This window comes from Thamnophis elegans, chromosome 3, assembly GCF_009769535.1.
Source record: "Thamnophis elegans isolate rThaEle1 chromosome 3, rThaEle1.pri, whole genome shotgun sequence".
NCBI lineage: Eukaryota > Metazoa > Chordata > Lepidosauria > Squamata > Colubridae > Thamnophis > Thamnophis elegans.
In genome coordinates, this window is record NC_045543.1 from 41,303,162 (window position 1) to 41,328,182 (window position 25,021).

Sequence of the window (25,021 nt, forward strand, 5' to 3'; positions counted from 1 at the left end):
CTTTTATCAGAGGACATTTCTTACAACATAATAATGAATTCAAAAAGAAGAGGCAAAAGAAAACGCAAGCTCTTTTGGATGAGATAAAAAGAAAATTAAATAAATTTAGAGAAAAAAAATTCCTAACAAATCAGGCTTTTACAATTACAGTTATATATGCTAATAGCAAGAGAAATGGGAACAAAAATGAAAAACAATTTTTTTTTGAGCTCACAAAAAAATCAGGGAAATGGTTGGCATATAAATTACTAAAAGAAAAAGAGATGGAATAGCACTGAAACTACAAAAGGGAAATACTGTGCTAAAGGACAGAGTGGCCAAGCAAAAAACATTTCATCAATATTTTTCTAACTTGTATAAAGCAAATGAAATCTCTCTGGATAAAAAATATAAACAAATACTTAAAGCAGGGGAGGGGAATGATGGCCCTTTTATGACTTGCAGACTTCAAGTTCTAGAATTCCTGAGCCAAATATAAAACAAGGTAAGAGAATTGTGGGAATAAAGAGTCTTAATTAAAAAGAGACTGAAAAGTTAAGGGTTTTGAAGATGATTTGATGTTGGTTTTGGCAAATCCTTTAATGGAATTTAAAGATTAATGGGAAAACTAAAAGAATTTGGTGCATTAGCCAGTTTTAAGATCAACAAACAGAAGATGAAGATGTTAACAAAAAACATGAAGAATTTATGAAGAAAAATCAGTGACATAATTGACTTAAAATAAATATGTTAAGCATAGTATTAGTTTTAAAAGATATGTTGAGGAGGAGGATGAAGATGATGTTATCCATTATCAACTTCTATCCTCAAAACGACATTATAGGGCACTGCACACCAGAACAACTAGACACAAGGACAGTTTTTTCCTGAATGCCATCACTCTACTTAACAATTAATTCCCACAACACTGAATTCTTACCAAGAATGTATTACTATTATTTTCTTCTCTTCCTTCCTAGTATCTATCTCTCCCCACTTATGACTATAACCATGTTGCTTGTATCTTTCAATTTATATTGTTTTTATTGTTTCCTAGTATGATTTGATAGCTTATTAGTAATCTTGACTATCACTAAGTGTTGTATCTTTTTATTCTTGATGAATGTATTTTTACTTTATGTACACTGAGAGCATATGCAGCAAAGACAAATTCCTTGTGTGTCCAATCACACTTGGCCAATAAAGAATTCTATTCTATTCTATTCTATTCTATTGTAAGTCGAGTCCAACTTTTGGCAATTCTCTCGGCAGGTCTCTACCTTTGTCATTACTGGAGAGATTGTGATGTAATAAAAATGAATGTTCTACCTAGAATCGTGTTTTTTTCAGACAATATGTGTTTTGACAATTTAAATGATGCACCATTAAAACAGCGGCAAAAAGATACATCTAAAATTGTGTAGTATGGAACCACAAATTAAATATAAAATGTTTCAGGATGCAACGGAAAGAAGATGGCTGTAGTTGAATTGAAATTTCATTTTGCACTTCAGTTTGGATGAAAGAGTCAGTGAGCTAAAAAATAGAAGGCTTCTGGAGCATGAGATATGGGTGGCATAAGTATTTGTCAAAGTTGTAGATTTTAAAAATCATTTGTTAAATATGCGTTAATGAGAATATTGAATAGGCACAAATCCAGGTTGTGACTTCCAAAAAACTTTGTGGTTCTCCCCACAAGAAGCATTTTATAGATGAAAATTAATAGGCAAATATAAATGATTAACTTATTATAAGATCCTAGAAATTTGTCAAGCAGTATACAAAATAAATGGGTGGCAGAGGGACATAGCTTCCAATGGTTTTATTTACAGTTATTAGAAAAAACTAATCTAAACCAAAGAGTTGACGGAGTATGAAATAAAATCATATGCAAATGATGAACTTATAATTACTAAAATGTATAAACATTTATTAATATTTAAAACAGAAGAACAAGTAAAAGAATAGATCATAGTGGCCTAAGATGGAATCGGAGAATACGTGGTTTAAAGGACAGAAATTTAACTATGTTATAATCTTAAAGAGGATTTTGATAAGATGATGTACCATAGGGATATGACACCAGAGAAATTGTCTTGAATATATAAAAGCACTTCAAATACATGTTGGAAATACAAACAAGAAAAAAGGACATTTTGTCATGATGGACATGTAAAAAAGTTAGAAAATATAGGATTCAAATAAACATGCTGATTTAGGTGATTTCAAAGATTAAGATACAAATCATACTGGAGGGCTTTCTTTTGTGTCTGATGAACAAACGGTTGGAAAAAATGTATAGGAATTTGTTTTTGTTATTTGGCAAAACTTACAATGAAAGAATGGTTGCTGAAGATGATGGAACTCACTGAGAGGCCCAATGGATTTCTTTGATTAGAGAAAAAACAATATCTATATTTACTGATGGAAACTTCTTATAGACTTTTTATGGAAAACAGAAAAAGATATGAAAGACAACAGAGTCCTAGGCTGCATCAACAGAGACAGAATAGAGGTGATATTCAGCCAGTTCACACCAGTCTGTGCGAACTGGTAACAGAAATTTGGCATGGGCAATGGAATTGGTAGTGATTGCTGGCTGGCCATGTGCCTGAACCGGTTTCCCAGTCATCGCTCACTCGCCCCGCCTGCCCACTTGACATTTGCTCACCCACCCACCCATTCGACACTCACTTGCTCACCCTGCCCACCCCTCAATGCTTGCTCAACACTCGCCCCACCCATCCCAGTCCTATATATGTTACCTTCACTTCGCCATGTGGCTGAGCTACATGCCTCGCCAGTCATTTCTGTGCCTTGTCCATTGTCCAGCTCACCAAAAGTAAGTAAGCATGCCGCCCGCTCACCCTTTGCCTTGGGTTGGGGACTGGGACCCTAGGGACGTGCCATTCCCTGAGGCCCCACCTGCCTCAGCCGGGTTGGGGAATGTGCTATTCCCCGGTTCTAGCCTTGCGCCTGAGCCGCCACCCGCCTCAGTTGGGTTGGGGAATTCACCATTCCCCAGCTCTGGCCATGCCCTGGAGCTGCCACTCTCTTACCACCCATTCTCCCTTCGCCAATCACACATGTTGCCCCATTTCCCCTCCTTTAGTGGCCCTGGCCCTACTTCCCCCTTCCCACTGCTTACCTTCCTGCTGCGGGGGCTGGTCAGGACTCCAGAAGGCAAGCTGACCTCCGGTAGTTTTTGGCAGCCCCCAGCCAGCCGTAACTGCTGGGAAGCAGCTGGCAAATAAGCCTCTTTGAGAGCCATTTTGTGACTGTGGCGGCTGGCTGCAGGCCACCGAAAAGTACCGGAGGTCGCCCAAAAAGCCGCTGCTGTTACCACCCTGTTCTTCATGCACACGCATTCCATTGCCTTGCAAGTCTGAGCTGGGAGACTTCTTTGCCAGCAGCTTCACAGCAGCGGCGGCTGGCTGGGCGCCACCAAAAACTAGCGGAGGTCGGCTTGCCTTCCAGAATCTGGACCAGCCATGATGGGAGGAAGGTAAGCAGCCCAAACAAAGAGGCGGTGGAGGGGGGAGGAAGCAGGGCTAGGGCCAGGGCTGCTAAAGGAGGGGAATGGGGTGAAGGGAGGGCAGGACGGTAGATAGGTAGATAGGTAGAAATTTTTTAAAATCCTACCTTTTTCTGTGGGTGGGGTTTGGGGGGGTCATGTGACTGAACGTGCATGGACATGAGTGATGTCAAGTTGGCCATGCCCACTCAGTCACATGATCCCCCACCTAGCCACGCCCACCAAACCGGTAACAAAAAAGTTTGAAACCCACCACGGGGATAGAACCAAGATCATGTGAAGATCACATGATTTGGAATACTGCATTCAGTTTTGGTCGCCATGATGTAGAAAAGATGTGGAGACTCTAGAAAGAGTGCAGAGAAGAGCAACAAAGATGATTAGGGAATTGGAGGCTAAAACATATGATGAACGGTTGCAGGAACCGGGTATGTATAGTCTAATGAAGAGAAAGACTAGGGGTGACATGATAGCAGTGTTCCAATATTTGAGGGGCTGTCACAGAGAGGAGGGGGGGTCAACTATTCTACAAAGCACCTGGGGGCAAGATAAGAAGCAATGGATGGAAGCTTATCAAATAGAGATCTAACCTAGAACTAAGGATAAATTTCCTGACATTGAGAACAGTTACTCAGTGGAACAGCTTGCATCCAGAAGTTGTGGGTATTCCATCATTAGAGGTTTTTAAGAACAGCCATTTGTCTGAAATGGTATTGGGCAGTGTAATGGCTAATCTTTTTGTCATCATGTGCTGAAAGCATTCGTGCGCATGACAGAGCATGTGCATGCACCTACACCCATAATGCAATGCACATGTGGCGGTAGGGAGGCGTGCATGCATGCAGGATGGAGCTGAGCTGGGGCAATGGCTCTCGTGCCTGCAGAGAAGGCTCTGTGTGCTACCTGTGCCATAGATCCACCATCACAGGTATAGGGTCTCCTCTTGAGAAGGGGGTTGGGCTAGAAGGCCTCCAAGGTCCCTTGCAATTCTGTTATTGTGTCATTTATGATTTTGATAATTAGACAAGATAGACTACAGAAAGAAGAGAGATATGTTGTAGCTTTAGAGAAAGAGGTAAATTTATAATTATACTTGTAGCTGCTATAAAATTGGAAGTCATTTCGTTGTATCTTTTTTCTTTCTTTTTTCTTTTTCTTTACTTTTTCCCTCGCACTTTTAGCTTTTTATTTGATTTCTTTTTTCTTTCCTTTTATTACTTTGTATTGATTCTTATCTTCTTTTTAAAAACTTTTAAAAAGAAGCTAAACTTTAAAACATGGTCTGTTTTGCTAGATACCAGATAAATAAATTTCCCAGTAGCACGCAGAGTTTTCTTTCTGGTATATTTCACAATATGCCCTCATTGGCAGCAGATGGCTCACCTGCAGTGCACTATGATGGGTCCAGCTCCCGGGGCACTTTCCTGCATCCGATTGAGTTCATCAAGGAAATTAAGAACCCCTCCAGGCTCACTGGGCACTCCGTGGTCTGGCCAGCTCAAGTATTGGTAATGCCAGATGTCTCTCACGGCCTCACCCTAATATGTGAATACAAAACACATTCTCATGTCTGCTGTTTTTTCTTCTATTCTGGGCTGTTCCTGTTTGCAGTAACTAAAAAACACACCCACCAAGCTCCCGATAGTGACAGTAGAAGATGACTTTTCTTTTTCTGCCAGTCAGTCAGCCAGAAACTTCAGGACAACAAAGAAGGCTTCCTCTGCTCAAGTCCCATTCAGGAACAGATGTTCCAGACCTTGGAACATTTGGCCTCCATGCATTGGGCTTCATAATGGCTTATTCATTGCCATTAACTATGGGTTCATCTAATACTGTACCTCAGAGGTTGCACCAGGTTCTGTGTTACAGCTTTGGGCCAAAGAAAGTGCCAAAGAGCAAATAAATTAAAAAGTGTATCTTGAGATCAACTTTCCCCCAAAATCTGGCAGAATATTCCTGCAAAAGGGCAGCACTTGCAATCTTGATGAAGTTGTTTTAAAGTGTTCTGAATGAAGAAAGTTCAGGAATAGGAATAAATATTTCTTCCCCTTCTCTTAAACATCCAGCTGGGATTTGTAACACTGAAAAATGGATCCTGCATTAAGCTGGAGGTGGAACCAAGGGAAAAAAGTAATATCCCCCCCCCGGTACCTTGTATTGTTCACTTGCTTGCACAGAGCAATTTTGCTTCATTTTTTTCCTGCCTTTTAAAATGATAGTTTTCTATTTTCCTGAAATGATATTCCTTATTTTCAAGGAAAATATTTAAACAGTTTTAAAAACAGTTATAGGACTTTCATCACAAATATCACGCAGCTCATTAAGTGTGAAATGTTGGGTTTTTGATGCTCCCTGAAACTATTGTTTTATTGCAGACATTTCATTACCAGGGTAGGTAATATCATCCATGGGGTAGGGAGAATGGAGTTTGCTGGTTCTGTATATACAGCAGGTTTCCTTCTTAATGGCTCCTTCATTAGAGTATTGTTTCTGATGGTTTCCTGCTTCTCTGGGTGTTGGCTGCTGGAGGGGATGTGTTCTGGAGGACTGAACTGCCATCCATCTACTATATTGTCTCTCCCAGTTTGTGAGGTGATAAATGCAAAACTCCACTTCTTTGCATTGCCTGTTTCTGTGATCTCCAGGCTGGAATACTGTAATGTGCTCTACATGGGGCTGCCCTTGAAGAGCATCCGAAGACTTCAGCTAGTCCAGAATGCGGCCGCGCGAGTGATCGTGGGCGCACCACGGTTCGCCCACATAACACCGATCCTCCGTGAGCTGCACTGGCTACCTGTTGATCTCCGGGTGCACTTCAAGGTCCTACTCACCACCTATAAAGCGCTCCATGGTAGTGGATCTGGCTATTTGAGAGACCGCCTTCTGCCAATTACCTCCCTGCGTCCCATCAGATCGCATAGAGTTGGCCTCCTCCGTATTCCATCCGCCAGTCAGTGCCGACTGGCGACTACTCGGAGGAGAGCCTTCTCTGTTGCGGCTCCGACACTATGGAACAATCTCCCCGTGGAGATTCGTACCCTCACCACCGTCCAGGCCTTCCGCACAGCCCTCAAGAACTGGCTAGCCCGTCAGGCCTGGGGATAATCTTATTTTTGCCCCTCCCGAATGCTGAGTGAATGTTGAGTTTTACTGTCTAATTTACTTTGTGCACATTTCTTTTTTTGTATTGTCCTACACTCCCCTTCCTTTTTTGATTGTAAGCCGCCCTGAGTCCCCTCAGGGAAAAGGGCGGCCTATAAATAAATAAATCTACAAATCTAATCTTCTCTTCCCTCTCCTCTTTAATGTAATTCTCCAATGAGGAAAAGCAGGACCCTTGGCCCACGTGCTGCTGTTTGGAGTTCTACCCGCATTGTCCAACTGGACTAAAAGGAATGTTGCCTTCCATCAGAGCAGAGGAGTCCTTTTTTCCTTTTCTGGTGGTGTTCTTTTTTTATTGAAAAGTTACTAAGGTTGGGAGAGAGATGAGACACGAGTGTATTATTTCTACACCCCACTAGTGACTGCATTACTTTCACATCCATCTTTCAGCATATGATATGGCAGTGGATGCCATCTTACACTGTAGACAAACTAATTCTGTCACTGGGGTTTGAGGAGAAAAAGGTGGCTTCCCAGGAGATGCTGCTTTTGCCCAAAATGAAGCCTTTTCAGCCCCCTGTTGATATAGCTAAGAGTTCTTCCAGATGACCTATTAGGGAGATGAGTATGGCTTCCTGTGCTATGTCTCTGGTCTTCTGAGCTGCTGTCTACATTAGGATCCACCATAACCCAAACCCTAGCAAACATTTGTCAGTATATTCGGTCCTTGCAAACAGGTGGGGGAGGAAAGGAAACAACAAACCTCTAGGAATGATGCCAAACATCATTGAGAATGAAGGTTTTCAATCAATGGCTGGAAGGAGATCAAGTGGTGTCCATTCAGCCAAGATCTTTTGTGTGAAGTCATCATCAAAAGGATTCCTATTCAGACTAGCTCAAAGGATGGACAGACAAAACTTGGGGGGGGGGGAGTATTATACCTCTGTCTCCTTTTCATTTGTTAGTTCCCACCATAGTTTGGAGTCAAAAGTTATATGCATGAGGGAAATATTCTAAGGTTTCAGGTACTCACATTATTGATTGGTGAAAGCCGAAGTTGTCGGAGTTTATAGTCTATTGCCTCACGATCTCCAATATTTTCCACAATATATGGCCCGTACTCTTTGCTGCTTCCTACTTCTGGCCAGTAGGGAACACATTTATTCTATTAGGAAACCAGAAAAAGATAAGGAAGAGGGACTGAAAGAGCACCATTTGAACTTTATTTAAATTTAAAGCTTCGTTAAGAACAGTTAAACAAGTTTACAGGTTTCTCCTTAAGTGCAGCTTTAAAACTGTTTTTAGGATAGCCAAAGTGATTTTAGTGGAAGTCCAATTCAATGTTAAGTAAAAAATTATGATGAAGCATATTTCTGTCCTGTTTCTGTCTTGTTTCTCTCATTGGTACAGATTGTTAATGTTGAGCTCATATTTTGGAGATTAGTAACCTAATCTATCTATCTATCTATCTATCTATCTATCTATCTATCTATCTATCTATCTATCTATCTATATCCATCCATCTTTCTATTTATCTATCGTCTATCTATCATCTATCTATCATCTGTTTGTCTGTCTGTCTACTTACCCGTCCTTTCTCCACCTCCCGAGTGGTCATCACAATAATGCGTGAATTTTCTTGCCATACCATCTGCCAGAAATCATTAATGGTGGCCTCCAGGCAACCTTGGCTGGCAATGTAGGTTTTACTGCATTCCTCCGGACCGAACAGCTCATTCTGTCAAGAAATAAAGAGATGAGATTAAAAAAACCTCAAAAAATAAATTCCCATCCCTTCTTTTCTCCAGATGTTACAGGGTAAACTAATCCTCACCTTGATGTAGTTGGCATTGATATAATCCGACCCAGGAATATTCACATCTCTGTCTTGAAGAATAACTCTGGAGTGGTCAACTGGAAGATCAGACAAGCAACATGTCACTGAAGAATCACACCATTTGTGAAAGGGACTTTAGTAAATTTTCTACATATAAATGGCAGGGGACAGCTTTTATTTCCTATGACTCATCTGAAGCAGCAGAAAACATAGCGCTGAAATTCTTATTTCCAAAATAGCACTGGAAATACTCTGACCTTGATAACACTACTTAGTTGAAATGCAAGGCTTTGTTTTTCAGTTCCTCTACTTCTTTATTTTCAAGGAGATTCTAACATCCTGCAGAAAAGACCAGAGGTAATGTGCCTTTTCTTCTCCATCCAGGAAAGGAGGGAGAATTTGATGGGGGGAGCCCTTAGCAGCCCCATTTCCAGCCTCTGGAGGGCCTCTGGAGCCCAGGGAAGGCAGTTTTCGCCCACCCAGAGGCTGACGGAAAGCCTCCGGAGCCTGGGGACGGTGACACCCCCCCCCCCACTGTGGTGCAGGAAGCCAATTAGGCCATCCCCACTCCCACCCAGCAACCAGGCAGATAAAATTTTTGAAGCCCACCCCTGGAAATAGATTACTCACCAACCCCATGGAAGAAACCCAAAGAGTTTGAATTGTGCTATTGCTCCTCCCTCTCTAGTTTTAGTCACATTCCATTACTTTCCCACATATATCTTGTTTGTTTTTGATTTTAATATGTAGTCTTGTTTTAATCATTTAAAGCTATTTGCCAGTTTTATATTATTCTATTCTGATATGGACCATTTTTTCATTCTCGTCAAGTTTTATAAAAATAAAGAAATAATTTTGCTAGCTGCTAAAACTAAAAAGGTTTTCCTTTAAACGTTTGGGCATTCAAGCTGGAAGAAAATTAACTTGACTATCCATCAGGAGAAAAGTTAGTCCATAAGGCAATATATCTATGAAAGGTTGCGCAACATGCAATAAAGTGCTAACCAGACTTTTGCTTCCATGCTAACTGTAATTTTTATGGAGTTGTTTGTTTTGAAAAACTTGTAATATTTCAACTGTAGAAGGAGGCGTATTTACATCTTAGTTATTTGATTGTATTACATGCATAAGCTAAGCAAGGTTGAACACCAAACTCACAGGGCAAGATATTCTTATAACGGTTCTTGCTCTTATTTTCTGGTCTTTGACCCTCGTGTCGATCATATAAGTTCTTTGTTTCTTGTTTCTGCAGGCTCTGAAAGAAGAAATAAAGATATATTTTAGTAATGCAGATGTAGCTGATAGCTGAAGAAAAGAGGCACATCCATATTTTAAAAAGAGATGGGAGAAAATAAATCTTAAAATATTTAAATTGTTCAATTAATGGATGCATTTCACAATTACTATATGACTATTGATTATGTCCCTGTTGGCCAAGGCCACTTCACATCAGGAAAGTCTGGGGAGTAATGCTTTCTATGATAAGGAAATGAATTTCTGCTTGAGACATCTTTGGTCTAAGTCCTAATTTCTTCTACAACTGTATTGTGGGTAAGGAAATTCTGGCTTTCAGATGTTGCTGAATTACAGCTCCCAAATAGCCATCGTCAGTGGAGCTTCTAGAGGTTCCAGAAATAATGTATGAATCTTTGGATTGCAGCATTGACTCCTGAGGCTAAAACATGAGGAATTGTTCACTGCAGACAAACTCTACTCACGTCAAATTCCTCCCAGAAACCACCTTTGTTTGCCTCTTCTGCTTGACTCCTCCTTTTGAGCATTTCCACTCTGTTTTCAATGTCAGCTGCATTCACTCGAGTGGCATTGAAAGGCTTGGAGAGGGAATGGGGGGATGAAATGAAAAAAGAGAAGGAAAAAGGAAACGTTGAGACAGAGAGTAAGAGCACCAAGATGCCTATGGATATTTCCCTTATCAATTTCATTAGTCACTGATCAGATGCCTACTCCAACCCAATGTTGTTTATCTTTTCTTAAATTTATAAAACAAATAAATGCTAAGAAACTAGCAGGTAATAGGCAAAGCATCAGCTTCTGCGATGAGTTATATTTCCAAGAATATCTCTGAAGCCTGTAGATGGTCTGTAACTTTCTTAGAAACTAAGTATGATCCACAGTTGTAGCCACCCCCGAACTTTTTTTTAAATGTGATAAGATTGCAAGGATTATTGGATACCAGAGGAAGATAAAGAGAGTTGCAAGGATCAAACATTTTTCCCAATCTGACTTTGGGAAAATGGACATTTTAGAGATGGACATACTGACTAAGACACCAGATGAATTTTGTTCCAAATTTTGACAACAAAATACTTGGGAAAAATTTTAAGCTTACACCTTACATGTCACTCTAAGTATGGTCTTAGTCATGTTTTATTGAATAAGTTACTCTGACTAGGCTCATAAATCCTACTAAACTGTAAGCCACAATGACTGACTGTATAGAACTTGCAAAACCAAAATCAAAGAAATCACATAGTTATCTTATTTTCGTGCAAACTTATTTCTCTGTACAGGATGTTAAGACTAATTATTAAAGCAAAACTAGAGTCTGAGAAAAGCAGTTGATGAATGAAAAATATCAAGGACATGAAGTTAAGATTTATGGACGTATCTGATGCTAAATTTCAGTAGTGGTTTAGAATTCATTAATTCACCTTGTATAAGCACACCTTATTAGCACAATTGGCTTTGTGATTATCATGAACAGATTGCCTTTAGTTTGAGAATAATATTGTTGATGCTAGTAATATTACATTTATAGATACACACACATAATATATTACAGATACACACACACAGAATACATGATAATGTCTGAATTTACATATCTATATCACTTTCTATAAACCGTATTAGATAACATAATGAAATTTACCTTTTGAACAATTCAGGGATGAGTTTGATAAGTTATTTACCTGTCTTAAATACACATAATATCCAGATGCCTCCTCAATTCCTGTCTTCTTAAAATGTTCCACTAAGTCAGCCAAACTGACGAATCTTGCTGTACCCCCAATTGTGTACTGCCCTTTCTAGAAAAAATTAGAAAACAAAAAACATTATTATTCCAATCCCTCATATATGTAGATGCTTTAATCTGCAAAGCATTCCAAAGGGAAACGAAAGGCTTGGTACAGCAGCTTCAAAGGACATCCATCCAGGCAAAGGTAGCTGTGGATAAATTATTGATAACCTCATAAGTTCCATACAGAGCAGAGGTGGTATTCAGCAGGTTCTGATCAGTTCTGGAGAACCGGTAGCAGAAATTTTGAGTAGTTCGGAGAACCAGTAAATACCACCTCTGACTGGCCCCACCGCCATCTATTCTCTGCATCCCCAGCTGATTGGGAGGAAATGGGGATTTTGAGTAACCTTCCCCTGGAGTGGGGAGGAAATGGAGATTGTACAGTATACTTCCCCTGCCACGCCCACCAAGCCACTCCCACCAAGCCATGCCACAGCCACCAAGCCACACCCACAGAACTGGTATTAAAAAAATGTGAATCCCATCACTGGTACGAGGATGTCTGGGACAATCTCTGAGCAGTCATGTATGCCTTCTCCAAAACACAGCTACTTTAACACTTCCATTTCCATCTTTGTTCCCACAAATTGGAATTTTAAACTGATACAGTGGTATAGTGATGGCTAATCTTCGAACCAAGTGCCCAAAGCGCGTGCCCAAACTCCCAAAATGCAATGCATGCTTCCTAGGAGCCTGGGGAGGGTGAAAACAGCCCCCCCCCGCCCCCCCCGGAGGCCCTCCAGAGGCTTCCGGAACTTCCCTGAAGCCTCTGGAGCACAAAAAAAACCCCGGTCCTACAGGCAAACCGGAAATTCGGGAACAGACTTCTGGTTTGCTTCCCTTCAGGAGGCTTCCCTGAAGGATCCAGAGGGCAAAAAATGGCCCAACAAGCAAATGGGAAGTTCATTCCTGAACTTCCGGTTTGCCTGTAGGACTGTTTTTTTGTGTTTCAGGGAAGACTTCGGAGAGTGAAAAATGGCCTCAAAAGAAGGCTGAAGTCAGCTGGCCAGCGTGTGCATGCGCCCTGGAGCTGGCAAGGCAACATTTCACATGCCCTGACAAATGGCTCCGAGTGCCACCTATGGCAGGCATGCCATAGGTTCGCCATTACAGACCTAGAGGATTGCAAGAATTGCTTATCCCTTTTTCTCCAGACACTACAAAAAAATAATAATGAAAGATTTCAGGGTTCTTTCTTGTCTTCTGTGTTATTTAACATCCAAGAAAGATTCTTTGCAAGTCTGGAGCTAGTTGTCATTATTAATATATCTAAAGGGCTGCCACAAAGAAGAGAGGGTCAATCTATTTTTCAAAGGACCTGAAGGCAGGATAAGAAGCAATGGATGGAAACTAATCAGGGAGAGAATCAACCCTTTAGAATAATTAATTAGTGGAATGACTTGCCTCCAGAAGTTGTGGAAGCTCCATCACTGGAGGTTTTTAAGAAGAGATTGGACAGCCATTTGTTCGGAATGCTTGAGCAGGTGGTTGGACTAGAAAAAGTCCAAGATTCTGTTATTCTATTACTTAATTATCCATTCCTTTTCTGTGATTTTGGAGATTTATGTCTCCCCATTACAATGAATAGGGAATTTGACATAGACAGGACCAAGGTGTTAATGATTCTAGGAGCTACATTTTAGAATCAGAGAAATGCCTATTTTGGATTTCATTGCACCAATGTTCCCTCTAAGGTGCGCGGCTGCACGGCCACGCACATTGCAAGAAAACACCATGCAGCAGTTTCCAACTGCCGCGCAGTGATTTCTAATGTTACAGGCTCCGGAAGCTGAGGGGCCTCAGATTTTCTGTCCTGGTTAGGGTTAGCACGAGCGCGTGGGGTGGTGACGGCAGCAGGAGCTTACACGGCATGGCCGGTCTCCTAGGACCTCCTAGGCGCCGGCCACTTCCGCTCAAACTGCCGTCGGTCGCCCCGTGCTCAGCAAAGCAAGCCCGTGGAGGTCCTTTGTGGGCGGCCAATCCTTGTGCCCGGCGCTGCGGCTGAAGTGAATCACCAAAGCCCCCGCTGCCACCGGAATAACTGCTACCACCTCCTCCTCCTCCAACAGCACTGCCGGATTTGCCGCTCGCCGCTGCAGCTGAGGTGAAGCCGCCAAAGCTCCTGCCGGCGCCCCCACCCATGGCAGGGGCACCTGAGCTGGGCCCTGTGTTACCCCTGCCCCCTCCTCTGCCGTGCTTTTGAGGAGCCATGATGCCTTTTTTTTTCCTGCGGGGCGGGAGCTGGATGGCAGGTGCGGACCGACCGTGGGAGGGGAAAAGGGCACTGGAGCACTGGCAAAGGTAAGGTGGTGAGGAGGAACCCGATGGCAGCGCCACCGCAGGAGCCAGTAGGAAAGCGGGGGAGGGAGGAAGGAAAAAAAGGCCTCATGGCTTCTCAAAAGCACGGCGGAGGAGGAGGCGATGGCAGGGGTAACGCGGTGCCCAGCTCAGGTGCTCCGAGCAGAGGGGGAGGCGCCGCCACCACTGCCATGGGCAGGGGTGCCAGCAGGAGCTTTGGCAGCTTCACCTCAGTCACAGCGCCGGGTTGTTGTTGGAGGAGGAGGAGGCGGCAGCAGTTATTCTGGTGGCAGCGGGGGCTCGTCGGCATCTTCAGCAGCGACCCTGCCCCCGGTGAAAAAACCAAAGATGGAGCAGATCCATGCTGATGACGTCGCTGCAGCTGCAGCTGCCAGGTCCAGACGGAGGTAGCCAGAGCGGTGCTGAGGCGAAAGAGCAATATGACTGGAGGAGGAATTCTGGGAGTTGAAGTCCACAAGTCTTAAAGCTGTTCAGTTTGAACACCTCTGGGGTTTGTTTTCTAAAGGGTTAGGGTTCAAGGGTTTTGTAACTTGACAGCTTTAAGACTTGCGTGCTTCAATGCCAGAGCTCCTGAGCCAACATTTTGGTTGCTAGCAGGAGCGTTGTTAAGTGATACTGATATTATATAACACTTTTAATTAAGCGGGTACCTTGAATAAACATAACTTTGAGTTTCAAATAATACTGATTTCGTTGTTGTCTTAGGTGACATCTGTGAAAAAAATTCAGGTGCTCAGGCATGAAAATGTGCCGCTCAAACACTATACTTTTCTGCTCACACTGAAAAAAAATTAGAGGGAACATTGCATTGCACTCATTCTTAATGGCAGTCTGGGGAATCTTGAATATGCAAATGATATTGAACGTCCCCACAAAACCAGTAACAAGGAGCACTTTTTGACTGGTAAATCAATGTGCCTCTCGACCTAGAGGTGAGAAACTAGCCTAAATTCTCTAAATAGAGATTAAGTATAATTAATGAACAGTTAAAATTATTACTTTCTGTTTAATAGTTGTCTCTTCTGGGACACTAAACATTGTATTTGGAGGGCTCTTAAAGGCAGACCCTCCCTAATAGTTCACCTAGCATATAGTAGATTGAAATAACAGAATCTTCAGTCTGTCAAGATTTCATCTGGAAGTGTTAAATAATAACAGTCTCAGCTTGGAAGAATGCCATTCTTGGTTTTCAGCCTGACAGTAATGAAGTATTTCTAGAGAAGTGAAATCTCCAGGTTTCACCAGACGTTTTAAACTTTTAACCTCCTTCTCAGGATCTCCAGATGAATAAGTAGAAACTCCGCCATATCAAAATAAGAAGCCATTTTATACTTAGGCTGTGAGGCTGACTGTGTACCGCAGAGTCAATTCCTTCCATTTGAGCACCGATGAAATCCAGAGACACAGTCAAGCTCTTGATCTAACAGAGATCGGTCTCTCATTTGACGAAGGACACATTACATTCCTTCTCTACTTCACCAGGTCTATGTCCTGGGGCACATGATGCCCTCTTACCTCTGAGGATCCAGCTCCTAAATCTCAAGAGACTTGACTACAGCTACCTTTGTCATCTACTATGGCTAAAGAAGGTTCTTTTAGGAACCTGATTCCCTTTTTGTTTGAAGTGCAACTAACCTTTCATTGGTAAAGATATTAAATGTATGGATACAAATGTGAAATATTACAGATCAATTGATGAACTGCTAAGGGTCATGAGACTCCCAATTGGATTGCCACCTGGAACCACATAAGGTAAAAATGATTTGTATACCATCTTACAGATAGTAAAGTCCCCTTTATCTCCTCCTTTACCTTCTCTCCCACCTTCTCACCTCACACATAATCTTGATATGGGTAACTTTGAGTCGTTCTTGGCTGTGGGCTCCAGTAGCATCAGTCCTAGGTTTAGGCTGGTCAGTTAGGACAGACAGCACAAAATCACCAGGCTTGCTAAGGCTCTCACGCACTAAGAAGGTCCACGGTGCAGTCTTGGCTTGGAGTAAAGCCTCAGCTGCTGGGCCAGAAAGATGTCCATGGTACCACCTGAGGAAGAAGAGAGGTGAAATAAATTACAAATTTGTAGAGTGGCTACAAAATAAAAGTGACTGGAATGTAATTAGACTAATGGAAAATTTGGATCATGACCAAGAAGGGCAGAGGGGAAAAACAATTATTAAGAAAGCTACATGAATCAACATAAAGATATTAAGTTTTGTTTTTGCTTTATGTAAATAGTGAAACACATCTAGCCATAATTCTTATTTGTACTGATTATTTTCCTCTCTGATAGGTTAAATGTGCATGCATAGATTTTAAAATATTAATAAAGGCCAATTTTGTTTTTGTTCTATGTATGTTTTTGTCTGCTTTACCATTTAGCATTCAGCAAATTCATCCTAACATTTTTTACTCAGATCTCAATAAATTAAAAAAAATGAAAAACAGCCTGTCTGTGAAAAAGCAGAAAAAAACTGTTATTACAGGAAAAGGAATCAAGGCAGCAAGTGCTAAGGACATCATAAACTAAGTGGAGAAAATAAAACAACGTGATTTACCCAAAGTTACCATATTTTTTGGACTATAAGATGCACTGGAGTATAAGACGCATCAAGATTTCGAAAAGGTAAACAAGAAAAAACGTTTTTGCCCTCCCCAGCCCCCAGGAGCACTCTGCAAGCCTCCCAAACCTTCTGCACATCTTGTTTTATGCAAAAATGGGGCACACAGAGGGTTTGGGAGGCCTACAGAGTGCTCCTGGGGCTGGAGAGGGCAAAACCGCAACACATGGGGGGTTTGGGAGGTTAAAAACTGGGCTCTGTTTCACGCAAAGGGTTTGGGAAGCTTGCAGAGTGCTCCTGAGGGCTGGGGAGGGAAAAAATGCCCAGAAGCATTTTTCACTTCCCAACCCCCACCCCAACATCCCTTTTGCCTTTCCCAGCCCCTAGGAGTACTCTGCAGGCCTCCCTAACCAGTGGTGGGTTTCAATTTTTTTTAGAACCTATTCTATAAGTGTGGTCTGTTTTGTGGGAGTGGCTTGGTGGTCATGTGACCAAGGTGGGAGTCGCTTGGTGGACATGTGACCGGGTGGGAGTAGCTTGGTAGTCATGTGACTGGGTGGAAGTGGCCAAGTTGATGCCACTGAATTCTTTGCCCCAAAGAATGACCTACAAAAAGAAGATATAAAAAAGGAAATTTATTATTTTGTGCACTTACTACTTAAATAAGAATAAAATAAGTACACAAAACAATAAAACAGCTATTTACAGAGGAAATATGGCTGTCCTTGCTGGTCTTCAACACTACTGACCACCTTACACACACACTTCCAGCCCCTCTGCCTCTTCCCTCTTCCTGGATTCACTCAGACGTTTTTAAAGGAGTGTAAGAGTTTGTGCGTGTGCACAGGCTGCGAATTTTAAAAATGTCTGAGTAAATCCAGGAAGAGGGAAGAGGCAGAGGGGCTGGAAGTGTGTGTTCCTATAGCAGTGGTGGGCAATCTTAAACACTCAAAGAGCCATTTGGATATGTTTTCCACAGAAAAGAAAAAACAAAATCTGTGTGGGTGTAGCCAACTCAACATCACTCCCACTTAGTCATATGACAACCCCCCCTTGACATGCCTACCCAGGTCTCATGGCTCAGTGTTTTTTGTGGGAATAGGGTCTCTCCCTCTTCTCTCCCTCTCATTTCTGTTTTTCTCTATTTTTCCTCTCCCTTTCTCTTCCTTCCTTTCTTTCCTTTCCTTCCCTTTCCCTCTTTCTTTTTTATTTTTTTTTTTAATAAGATTTTATTGGTAAAAAGAAAATACAACATCCATAACTTGTAACAAACAATACAATTACATTTCGAGATATTCCCATACTATCAAATCATTATAAACATCAAAGGTTAGGTATCTTTCCCTCCCTCTTTTCTTCCCTCCCCCCTTACTTCCTTCTCCCCTGCCTTCCCTCCTTTCTTTTCTCCTTTTCTCCTTTCCTTCCCCCTCCTTTCCCTCCCTCGCTCCCCCCTCCTTCACACATACCTTCCCTCCTTCCCTGCCTCTTTCCCTCCTCCTTCCTTTTCTCTTAACCTCCCTCCTTTCCTCCCTCCTTCCCTCCTTCCTTTCAATTCTCCTTCTCTCTTTCTTTCCCTCCCTCTTTCCCTCTTTACTACCCTCTCTTCTTCCCTCCCTCCTTCCTCCCCCAGTTTCTTCTCTTTCTTCTCTCCTTCTTTCTTCCCCCTTTCTTCTGCCTTTCCTATTCCTCCCCTTTCTCCTCTCCATCCTGATTTCCCTACTATCCTCCTTCCCTCCCTTCTAACCTTTGTTACATTTGCATATTTTCCTCTGCTGAGGACAATCTGGTTCTCTTTCCCTTTCCTTGCTTGAAGAGGCAAGGATTATACGTCTTCTCGCCTCATCTAAAATGAAGTTTGATCACTAATTTCATGCAGGTAATTATAGCGAATTTCCTATCAGCTTTTTAAAGTTTTCCCAGCATTGTAGCGTGACAAAATTGCTCGACGGTGGGTTCTCGCCCCTGATACATTTCTCCTTTCGTTTATCTCTCAGTTGTTGTATATTGTTCATTTGAGTTATTGGTTTAATCGTGATAGGTTAGTTAGCTATCTCTTTTTATGTCTAGGTCTTCACTGACTCATCAAGCCATTTGTATAGCTTCTCCCAGACTGTATAAAAGTCTGTGTCTTCTTTGTCATTAATTTGCATCGTCAGTCTGTTCATTTCTGCTAGTTCTAAAATTTTATTCATCACCATAGTGTTGGTAGGGGCATTTTCACTCTTCCAGCACTGTGCGTAAACAATCCTTGACGCTGTCAGAATATGGACTAGGAGGTATTGGTCAGATTTGCAAATTTTTTGATCTATTATTCCTAATAAGAAAGTTTCCGGCTTAAAGCATAGTTTAATTGACAGGATTCCATTCAGCCATCCTAGTATTTGCTTCCAATATGCTTTGGCTACCGGACACGTCCACCACATATGGTAGTACGTGCCCAGCACCGTTTTACATTTCCAGCATATGGCTGAAACTTTTGAAGACATTTTCGCCAGTCTTGTCGGTGGATCGATTGGTGGCCATATCTTCAAATTCAAAACAAACATAAATTCGATCTAGCACAACCTGGCTTCCAGAACAAGAACCAGGAATTAGATAAAATTTTAATTGGACCTGATGAGAAATTAATTTCAAAAATATACAATTGCTTACTGATTCGAAAAACGGAAGCAGAAAGAGTAAAAGAAGTCATGGTAACCTGGGCCCAAAACATCGGCCACTCAATAGATCTAGACGACTGGGAAAGAGTCTGGGAATGGAATCTAAAATTGACAAAGTCGACGGCCTATAAAGAAAATATATATAAAATGTTCTACCGCTGGCATCTTCCACCGACAAGACTGGCGAAAATGTCTTCAAAAGTTTCAGCCATATGCTGGAAATGTAAAACGGTGCTGGGCACGTACTACCATATGTGGTGGACGTGTCCGGTAGCCAAAGCATACTGGAAGCATATACTAGGATGGCTGAATGGAATCCTGTCAATTAAACTATGCTTTAAGCCGGAAACTTTCTTATTAGGAATAATAGATCAAAAAATTTGCAAATCTGACCAATACCTCCTAGTCCATATTCTGACAGCGTCAAGGATTGTTTACGCACAGTGCTGGAAGAGTGAAAATGCCCCCACCAACACTATGGTGATGAATAAAATTTTAGAACTAGCAGAAATGAACAGACTGACGATGCGAATTAATGACAAAGAAGACACAGACTTTTATACAGTCTGGGAGAAGCTATACAAATGGCTTGATGAGTCAGTGAAGACCTAGACATAAAAAGAGATAGCTAACTAACCTATCACGATTAAACCAATAACTCAAATGAACAATATACAACAACTGAGAGATAAACGAAAGGAGAAATGTATCAGGGGCCCTTTCCCTCTTTCTTTTTCTTTCTTTCTCATTGAATACAATAGCAAATCCAAAATAAAGTTATTCATTGTAGGAAATTGCTTCTCTGTAATCTTTTCATAGTGAACTTAAGTTGATAGAAGCTGGCAAGATTGTACTAACAGCAATAGGATATAAATTTTGATTTCTTTTGAGTTTAACAATATAATACGTTATCCAAAATTATAAATAATCTTATTTTCAGATGCATTTTTTGCCATCTCTGTTATATTCTTTTAAAAAAATCAGACTTGTTTCCAATTTGTGCCTTCTGGCAAACTGCAGTTTTCTTGGTAGGAGATCTAGCTTGCCATTGCTTTCATCATAGGTCTGAGTAAGTTAGTTTCTTTCTTTCTTTCTTTCTTTCTTTCTTTCTTTCTTTCTTTCTTTCTTTCTTTCCCCCTGATTTGTTTTCCTCTCTTTTCCCTCTTTCTCATTTCCTCCCTTCAGCTCTCTTTCATCTCTCTCTCTCTCTCTCTCTCTCTCTCCTTTTCTCTTTCATCTCCTTCTTGCGCGTGCAAGCAAAATACCCGCCTGGGCCGGGATCATGGCGGCGGGGATAGTGACTCCTTCCACTGCCGCTACTGAGAAGTGAGTAGTTGGCTGCGCTGTGCAGGAGACTCCTCAGCGCCAGACTCAGGTCAGCGCCAGCTGCGGTCCCTTTTGTGTTCGCTCAGGAAGGAGCTACAGCAGCCGTCTCTGGATGCAGAAAAGGAAGAGTTCCAGAGCCCTGCACAAAGAAAGCCCTGTGCAGTGCAGGAGAGCTGGAGCTCTTCCCTCCCTGCACCCAACCAGCTGCTGCTGCTGATCCCCATTGCCCTCCTTCCTGAGCCAACATGAAGGGGATTGCGGCTTGCGCTGACCTGAGTCTGGCGCTGAGGAATCTCCTGCACAGCGTGGCTCCCCTGCACTGCATAGCCAGTTACTCACCTCACTGCACAGTGGCGACAGTGGAAGGAGAGTCGTTATCCCCTCCGCCTTGATCCTGGCCCAGGAGGGCATTTTACATGTGCGCACGCACGCGCAAGACATTAGCACAAGAAAAGGGCTGGAGCTCTTCCTGACACTGGGTTGCCTGCAAAGGATGCGGAATTGCAAAAGCAGGTGAGAGGCTCATGCCTTCTCAGGCGGAGAGCAGATTGCGCGACTGGGTCAGCAGGGAGCCCTAGGAGAGGGGCCAGAGGGAGCTGCATGTGGTTCACAAGCCGCGGTTTGCCGACCACTGTCCTATAGTATCTTCCAGCCCCTCTGCCTCTTCCCTCTTCCACAACATCCTCCCCACCCCCACCCCAGCCACTCACCAGTTTTTTCTTCTTCTGGTTCTTCTTCTGAGAACTTTTCGGCAGCATGGTGAGGATGGGGGGTGGGGCGCGAGTGAAAGAGCGAACGCGGGGAGGTAGCGTTCCGGTATGGGGCCTCCTGACCAACGGGTACAGGAAGGCACACTAAATTTCACTATCCGGTACAGCAGTACCGGTCCATACCGGTTGAAACCCACCCCTGTCCCAAACCATCTGCGTGCCCCGTTTTTGTGATGAACAGGCCTGTTTTGGGTGAAAACGGGATGTGCGGGGCAAGGTTTCCAGAGGCCAAAAATGGTTGTATTCAGTGTATAAGATGCACCAACATTTCTATACTCTTGTACTCTGAAAAGTATGGTAATTTTGGGGTAATGTAGGTAATGGCAGGGATCCAGTTCATTTTAAAAAATCAGCTCAGTTTAACAGTGAGGAAAAAGCTCTCCAATGGGATTTGCCACCATTTTGTACAGCAGTATAGCTAGTCCTTGACTTGCGACCATAATTGAACCCAAAATTTCTATTACTAAGCAAGGCAGTTGTTAAGTGACTTTTACCCCATTTTAACAACGCTTTTTCACACAGTAGTTAAGCAAATCACTGTAGTTGCTAAATAAACCATGTGGTCATTAAGTGAATCTGGCTTCCCCCTTATTGAATGCTTGTCCGAAGCCGGCTGGGAAGGTTTCAAATGGTGATCACATGAGCCTGGGGGAGGCTGCAACAGATCCAAGTGTGAAAGCCGATCATGAACTGCTTTTTTTCAGTACCATTGTAACTTTGGTCACTAAATGAATGGTTGTAAGTTGAGGACTACCTGTATTGTATCTCAATGTTTTTCAGAGACTTGGATCTTAGCCTAGAACTATCAAGATGGGATCAGTGGGGAAATCTATTTTTTTTACTACCAGTTCTTTGGGCGTGGCTTGGTGGGGTCATGTGACTGGGTGGGTGTGGCTCTGTAGTTATGTAACTGGGGGATCAAAAGACAGAAACTCACTTTAACAATGTCCTGTTGGAGCAGGGTTGGACTAGATGACCTTCAGGTCCCTTCCAGCCCTAGATTATCCTCTGCAGCTGTGTCTAGTGCTAGGTTTGTAGTCCTTCCTTCCTCTCCTTTTTCCCTCCCTCCCCACTCTTTCTTTCTCAGCACCCCCACCCCCGGTTTTTGGCCTAGCAGGCTTCAGGCAAGCCTGCTGCGAGCAAAAACGGACCCCACCCCGCATTTCCGGAAAATCTGTAGTAAAAAAAAAAAATGCTTAAAAAGTTTTTTAAAAAGTTCTGAAGATCAGCTGTGCGATGTGTGATCGTGAGAACTTTAAAAAAAAAACTTTTAAAAGTATTTTTTACTACCGGTTCTGCAAACCAGTAGCATTTTTTACTACTGGTTCAGGGAACCCGGCCAGAACCGGTAGCATTTCACCTTTGGATGGGATACAAAAATCAATCAAAAACCTTAACAGAATTAAATCCACTTTTTAAAAAAAGTTAAACTTTTAGTTGTAACAGTGAAAATTATTTTAAAGGCAGCAGCAAAAGGTACTAAGGTACAACTTTTTAAACATTTAATCAGCATTTAGGAAAGCAACGTTCTAGCAATTTCCTATGTAATACCTCACTAGCTCTTAGAACAACAGCGTGAAATAAATCTCTTCCCTTGCTGTGGATGAGCTGCTGATGCCAGTGTTCCCAAAACCACGTTTACCAGATCTATGCAAAAGTAACCAAGAAAACGTGTTCATACAAAACCTTGCCAGGTGAACAGGCAAGACTTTCCCTTTCAAATAACCCCAGGAACATATTTGTGGGAGATGGGAGGGGGGCAGGTGGGGTGTTCAGTTCCCAAGTCAAATGCCCTCTGTGTCTTCCTTTCCTGGGTCTCTGGCAATATCACAGGTGAAACTTATAATGGCATGGCTCTCAATCTCCTTTCAGTTATAAATTTACCTTATTTTTCGGAGTATAAGACGCACCCTTTTCCCTTAGAAAAGAGGCTGAAAATCTGGGTGTGTCTTATACACTGACTACAACATTGTTTGCCTCCTGAAACACCTTCCCCTTCACCAAAATGGCCGTGCATAGCTTGTAGGAGGCTTTCAGAGAGCTTCTAGGACTGGGGAGGGAAGAAATGAGCAAAAAACAGGCTCTTTTTTGCTCAATTTTGCCCAGCCCCCAGGAGTACTCAGAGGCTTTCAGAGAGCTTCTAGGACTGGGGAGGGCAGAAATGAGCAAAAAACAGGCTCTTTTTTGCTCAATTTTGCCCACCCCCCAGCCCCCAGGAGTACTCTATAAGCTTCCTAAAGGCTATCCATGCCCTTTTTTTGGCAAAAAACTGGCCCGTTTTTGCGAAAAAGTCAGTTTTTGCTCGTTTCCCCCCCCCCACGGAGCACTCTACAAGCCTCCTAAGGGCTATTCATCCCCTTTTAAAAAAAACGGGCCCATTTTCGCTAAAAACGATTCGTTTTTGGGAAGTTTGCAGAGTGCAAAAACTTTTTTTTTTAATTTGCCTTTTCAAAACCTTGGTGCGTCTTATAGTCCGGTGCATCTTATACTCTGAAAAATACGGTAGTTGCCATGACACAATAGCTATGTAAGGAGTAGGAGAAGAAAACCCCAATTTCACCTTGTGTTCTTCTGCCAATACAGATGTGCTACAAACAGAATTTTGTTACTTCTTCTATGACATTAGATTTCCATTTGGCCAGTTACCAGAAGCTTCAGTTGTTCAGACCAAATCCTAAAATTTACAACCCTTTTTATATTTCTCCTAAGTTCATTTAGTGTCAACGCATACCAGACTATAAATTGCATAAATATTACCTGAGCATGAAATGCATCTGCAAAATGAAAATGTTGGATCTTTCTCTGAAATTAAAGTGCTTAGGAATTTATTTAACGAGCCCCAATGAATTACACACCAACTTGGCACCAAGAAAAAAAACTAATGTGAATTTTCTCATTCTGTTGCACACTCCATGATTAATAATGGGGCTTTTTCAGATGGCGTTGACCCTTTGGAATGAAGGCGAAAAAATTAAAATTCCTCTTGGTGAACCTTAATGTCTCACGCCTGAATATATGAAATTTTTATTGTATGTATGTTTGTATACGTTAGTCCTATATTCCTTTAAAAATCTATAGCAAAATAATTATTCCTTATTAAAGAATTATATGTAGGAAAAATAAAGAGTATGAGGATTTTGTATCTGTATTTGGTAATTACTGTATTTCGTGGACTATAAGATGCACCAAGATTTTGAAGACGTAAATTAAAAAAAAAGTTTTTGCACTCTGCAGGCTTGCCAAATCCTCTGCACGCCTTGTTTTTTGTGAAAAACGGCGCATGCAAAGAGTTTGAGAAGCCTGCAAAATCCCCTTGGGGGCTGGTGGAGGCAAAAATGAGCAAAAAAGGGCCCGTTTTTCATGAAAACAGGCCTGTTTTTGCAAACAAAACAGGGCACGCAAAGGCTGTGGAAGGCTTGTAGAGTGCTTCTGGGGGCTGGGGGGGGGGCAAATATGAGCAAAAAATGGTCTGTTTTTTGCTCTTTTTTGTCCTCCCAAGCCCCCAGGTGCACTTTGCAGGCCTCCCAAACCCTCGGCACCTCCATTTTTGCAAAGGGGGTGTGGATTCAGGAGGCCAAAAATGCTGTATTCAATGTATGACACACCCAGATTTTCACCTCTTTTTTATGGGAAAAAGATACGTCTTATACTCCAAAAAATATGATATACAACATCAAAAGATTAAATTTTCTAAACTTCAAAATTTGAACATTATTTTGAAATGAAATTAGAAGATCAATATTTATATACTGTAGCTCCATTTCCACCAAGGCATTGTTTTGTTAAACACTTTTTGACTTTCTTGGCTTTCTTACTGCAAATCTATAAATTTGAATCGGTTGCCCAAGAGTGAATCAGAAGGTTACAAACCCCAAATCAGATTAAGATATAG

General features: G+C 42.1%; 1 protein-coding gene across 10 annotated transcripts in view; it reads right to left on the reverse strand.

Annotated features, from left to right (window-relative positions):
• Positions 1-25,021, reverse strand: part of PTPN6 (protein tyrosine phosphatase non-receptor type 6) — a 50,874-nt gene that overhangs the window by 8,176 nt on the left and 17,677 nt on the right. For all 10 annotated transcript variants that reach the window (XM_032213335.1, XM_032213334.1, XM_032213329.1 and 7 more), the window contains 8 exons: positions 15,648-15,858; positions 11,387-11,503; positions 10,172-10,285; positions 9,612-9,708; positions 8,451-8,530; positions 8,205-8,354; positions 7,650-7,781; positions 4,898-5,052 (listed from right to left, as the gene is read on the reverse strand). In XM_032213335.1, coding sequence (XP_032069226.1) covers positions 4,898-5,052; positions 7,650-7,781; positions 8,205-8,354; positions 8,451-8,530; positions 9,612-9,708; positions 10,172-10,285; positions 11,387-11,503; positions 15,648-15,858 — 1,056 coding nt within the window. The remainder of the gene's footprint in view (positions 1-4,897; positions 5,053-7,649; positions 7,782-8,204; positions 8,355-8,450; positions 8,531-9,611; positions 9,709-10,171; positions 10,286-11,386; positions 11,504-15,647; positions 15,859-25,021) is intronic.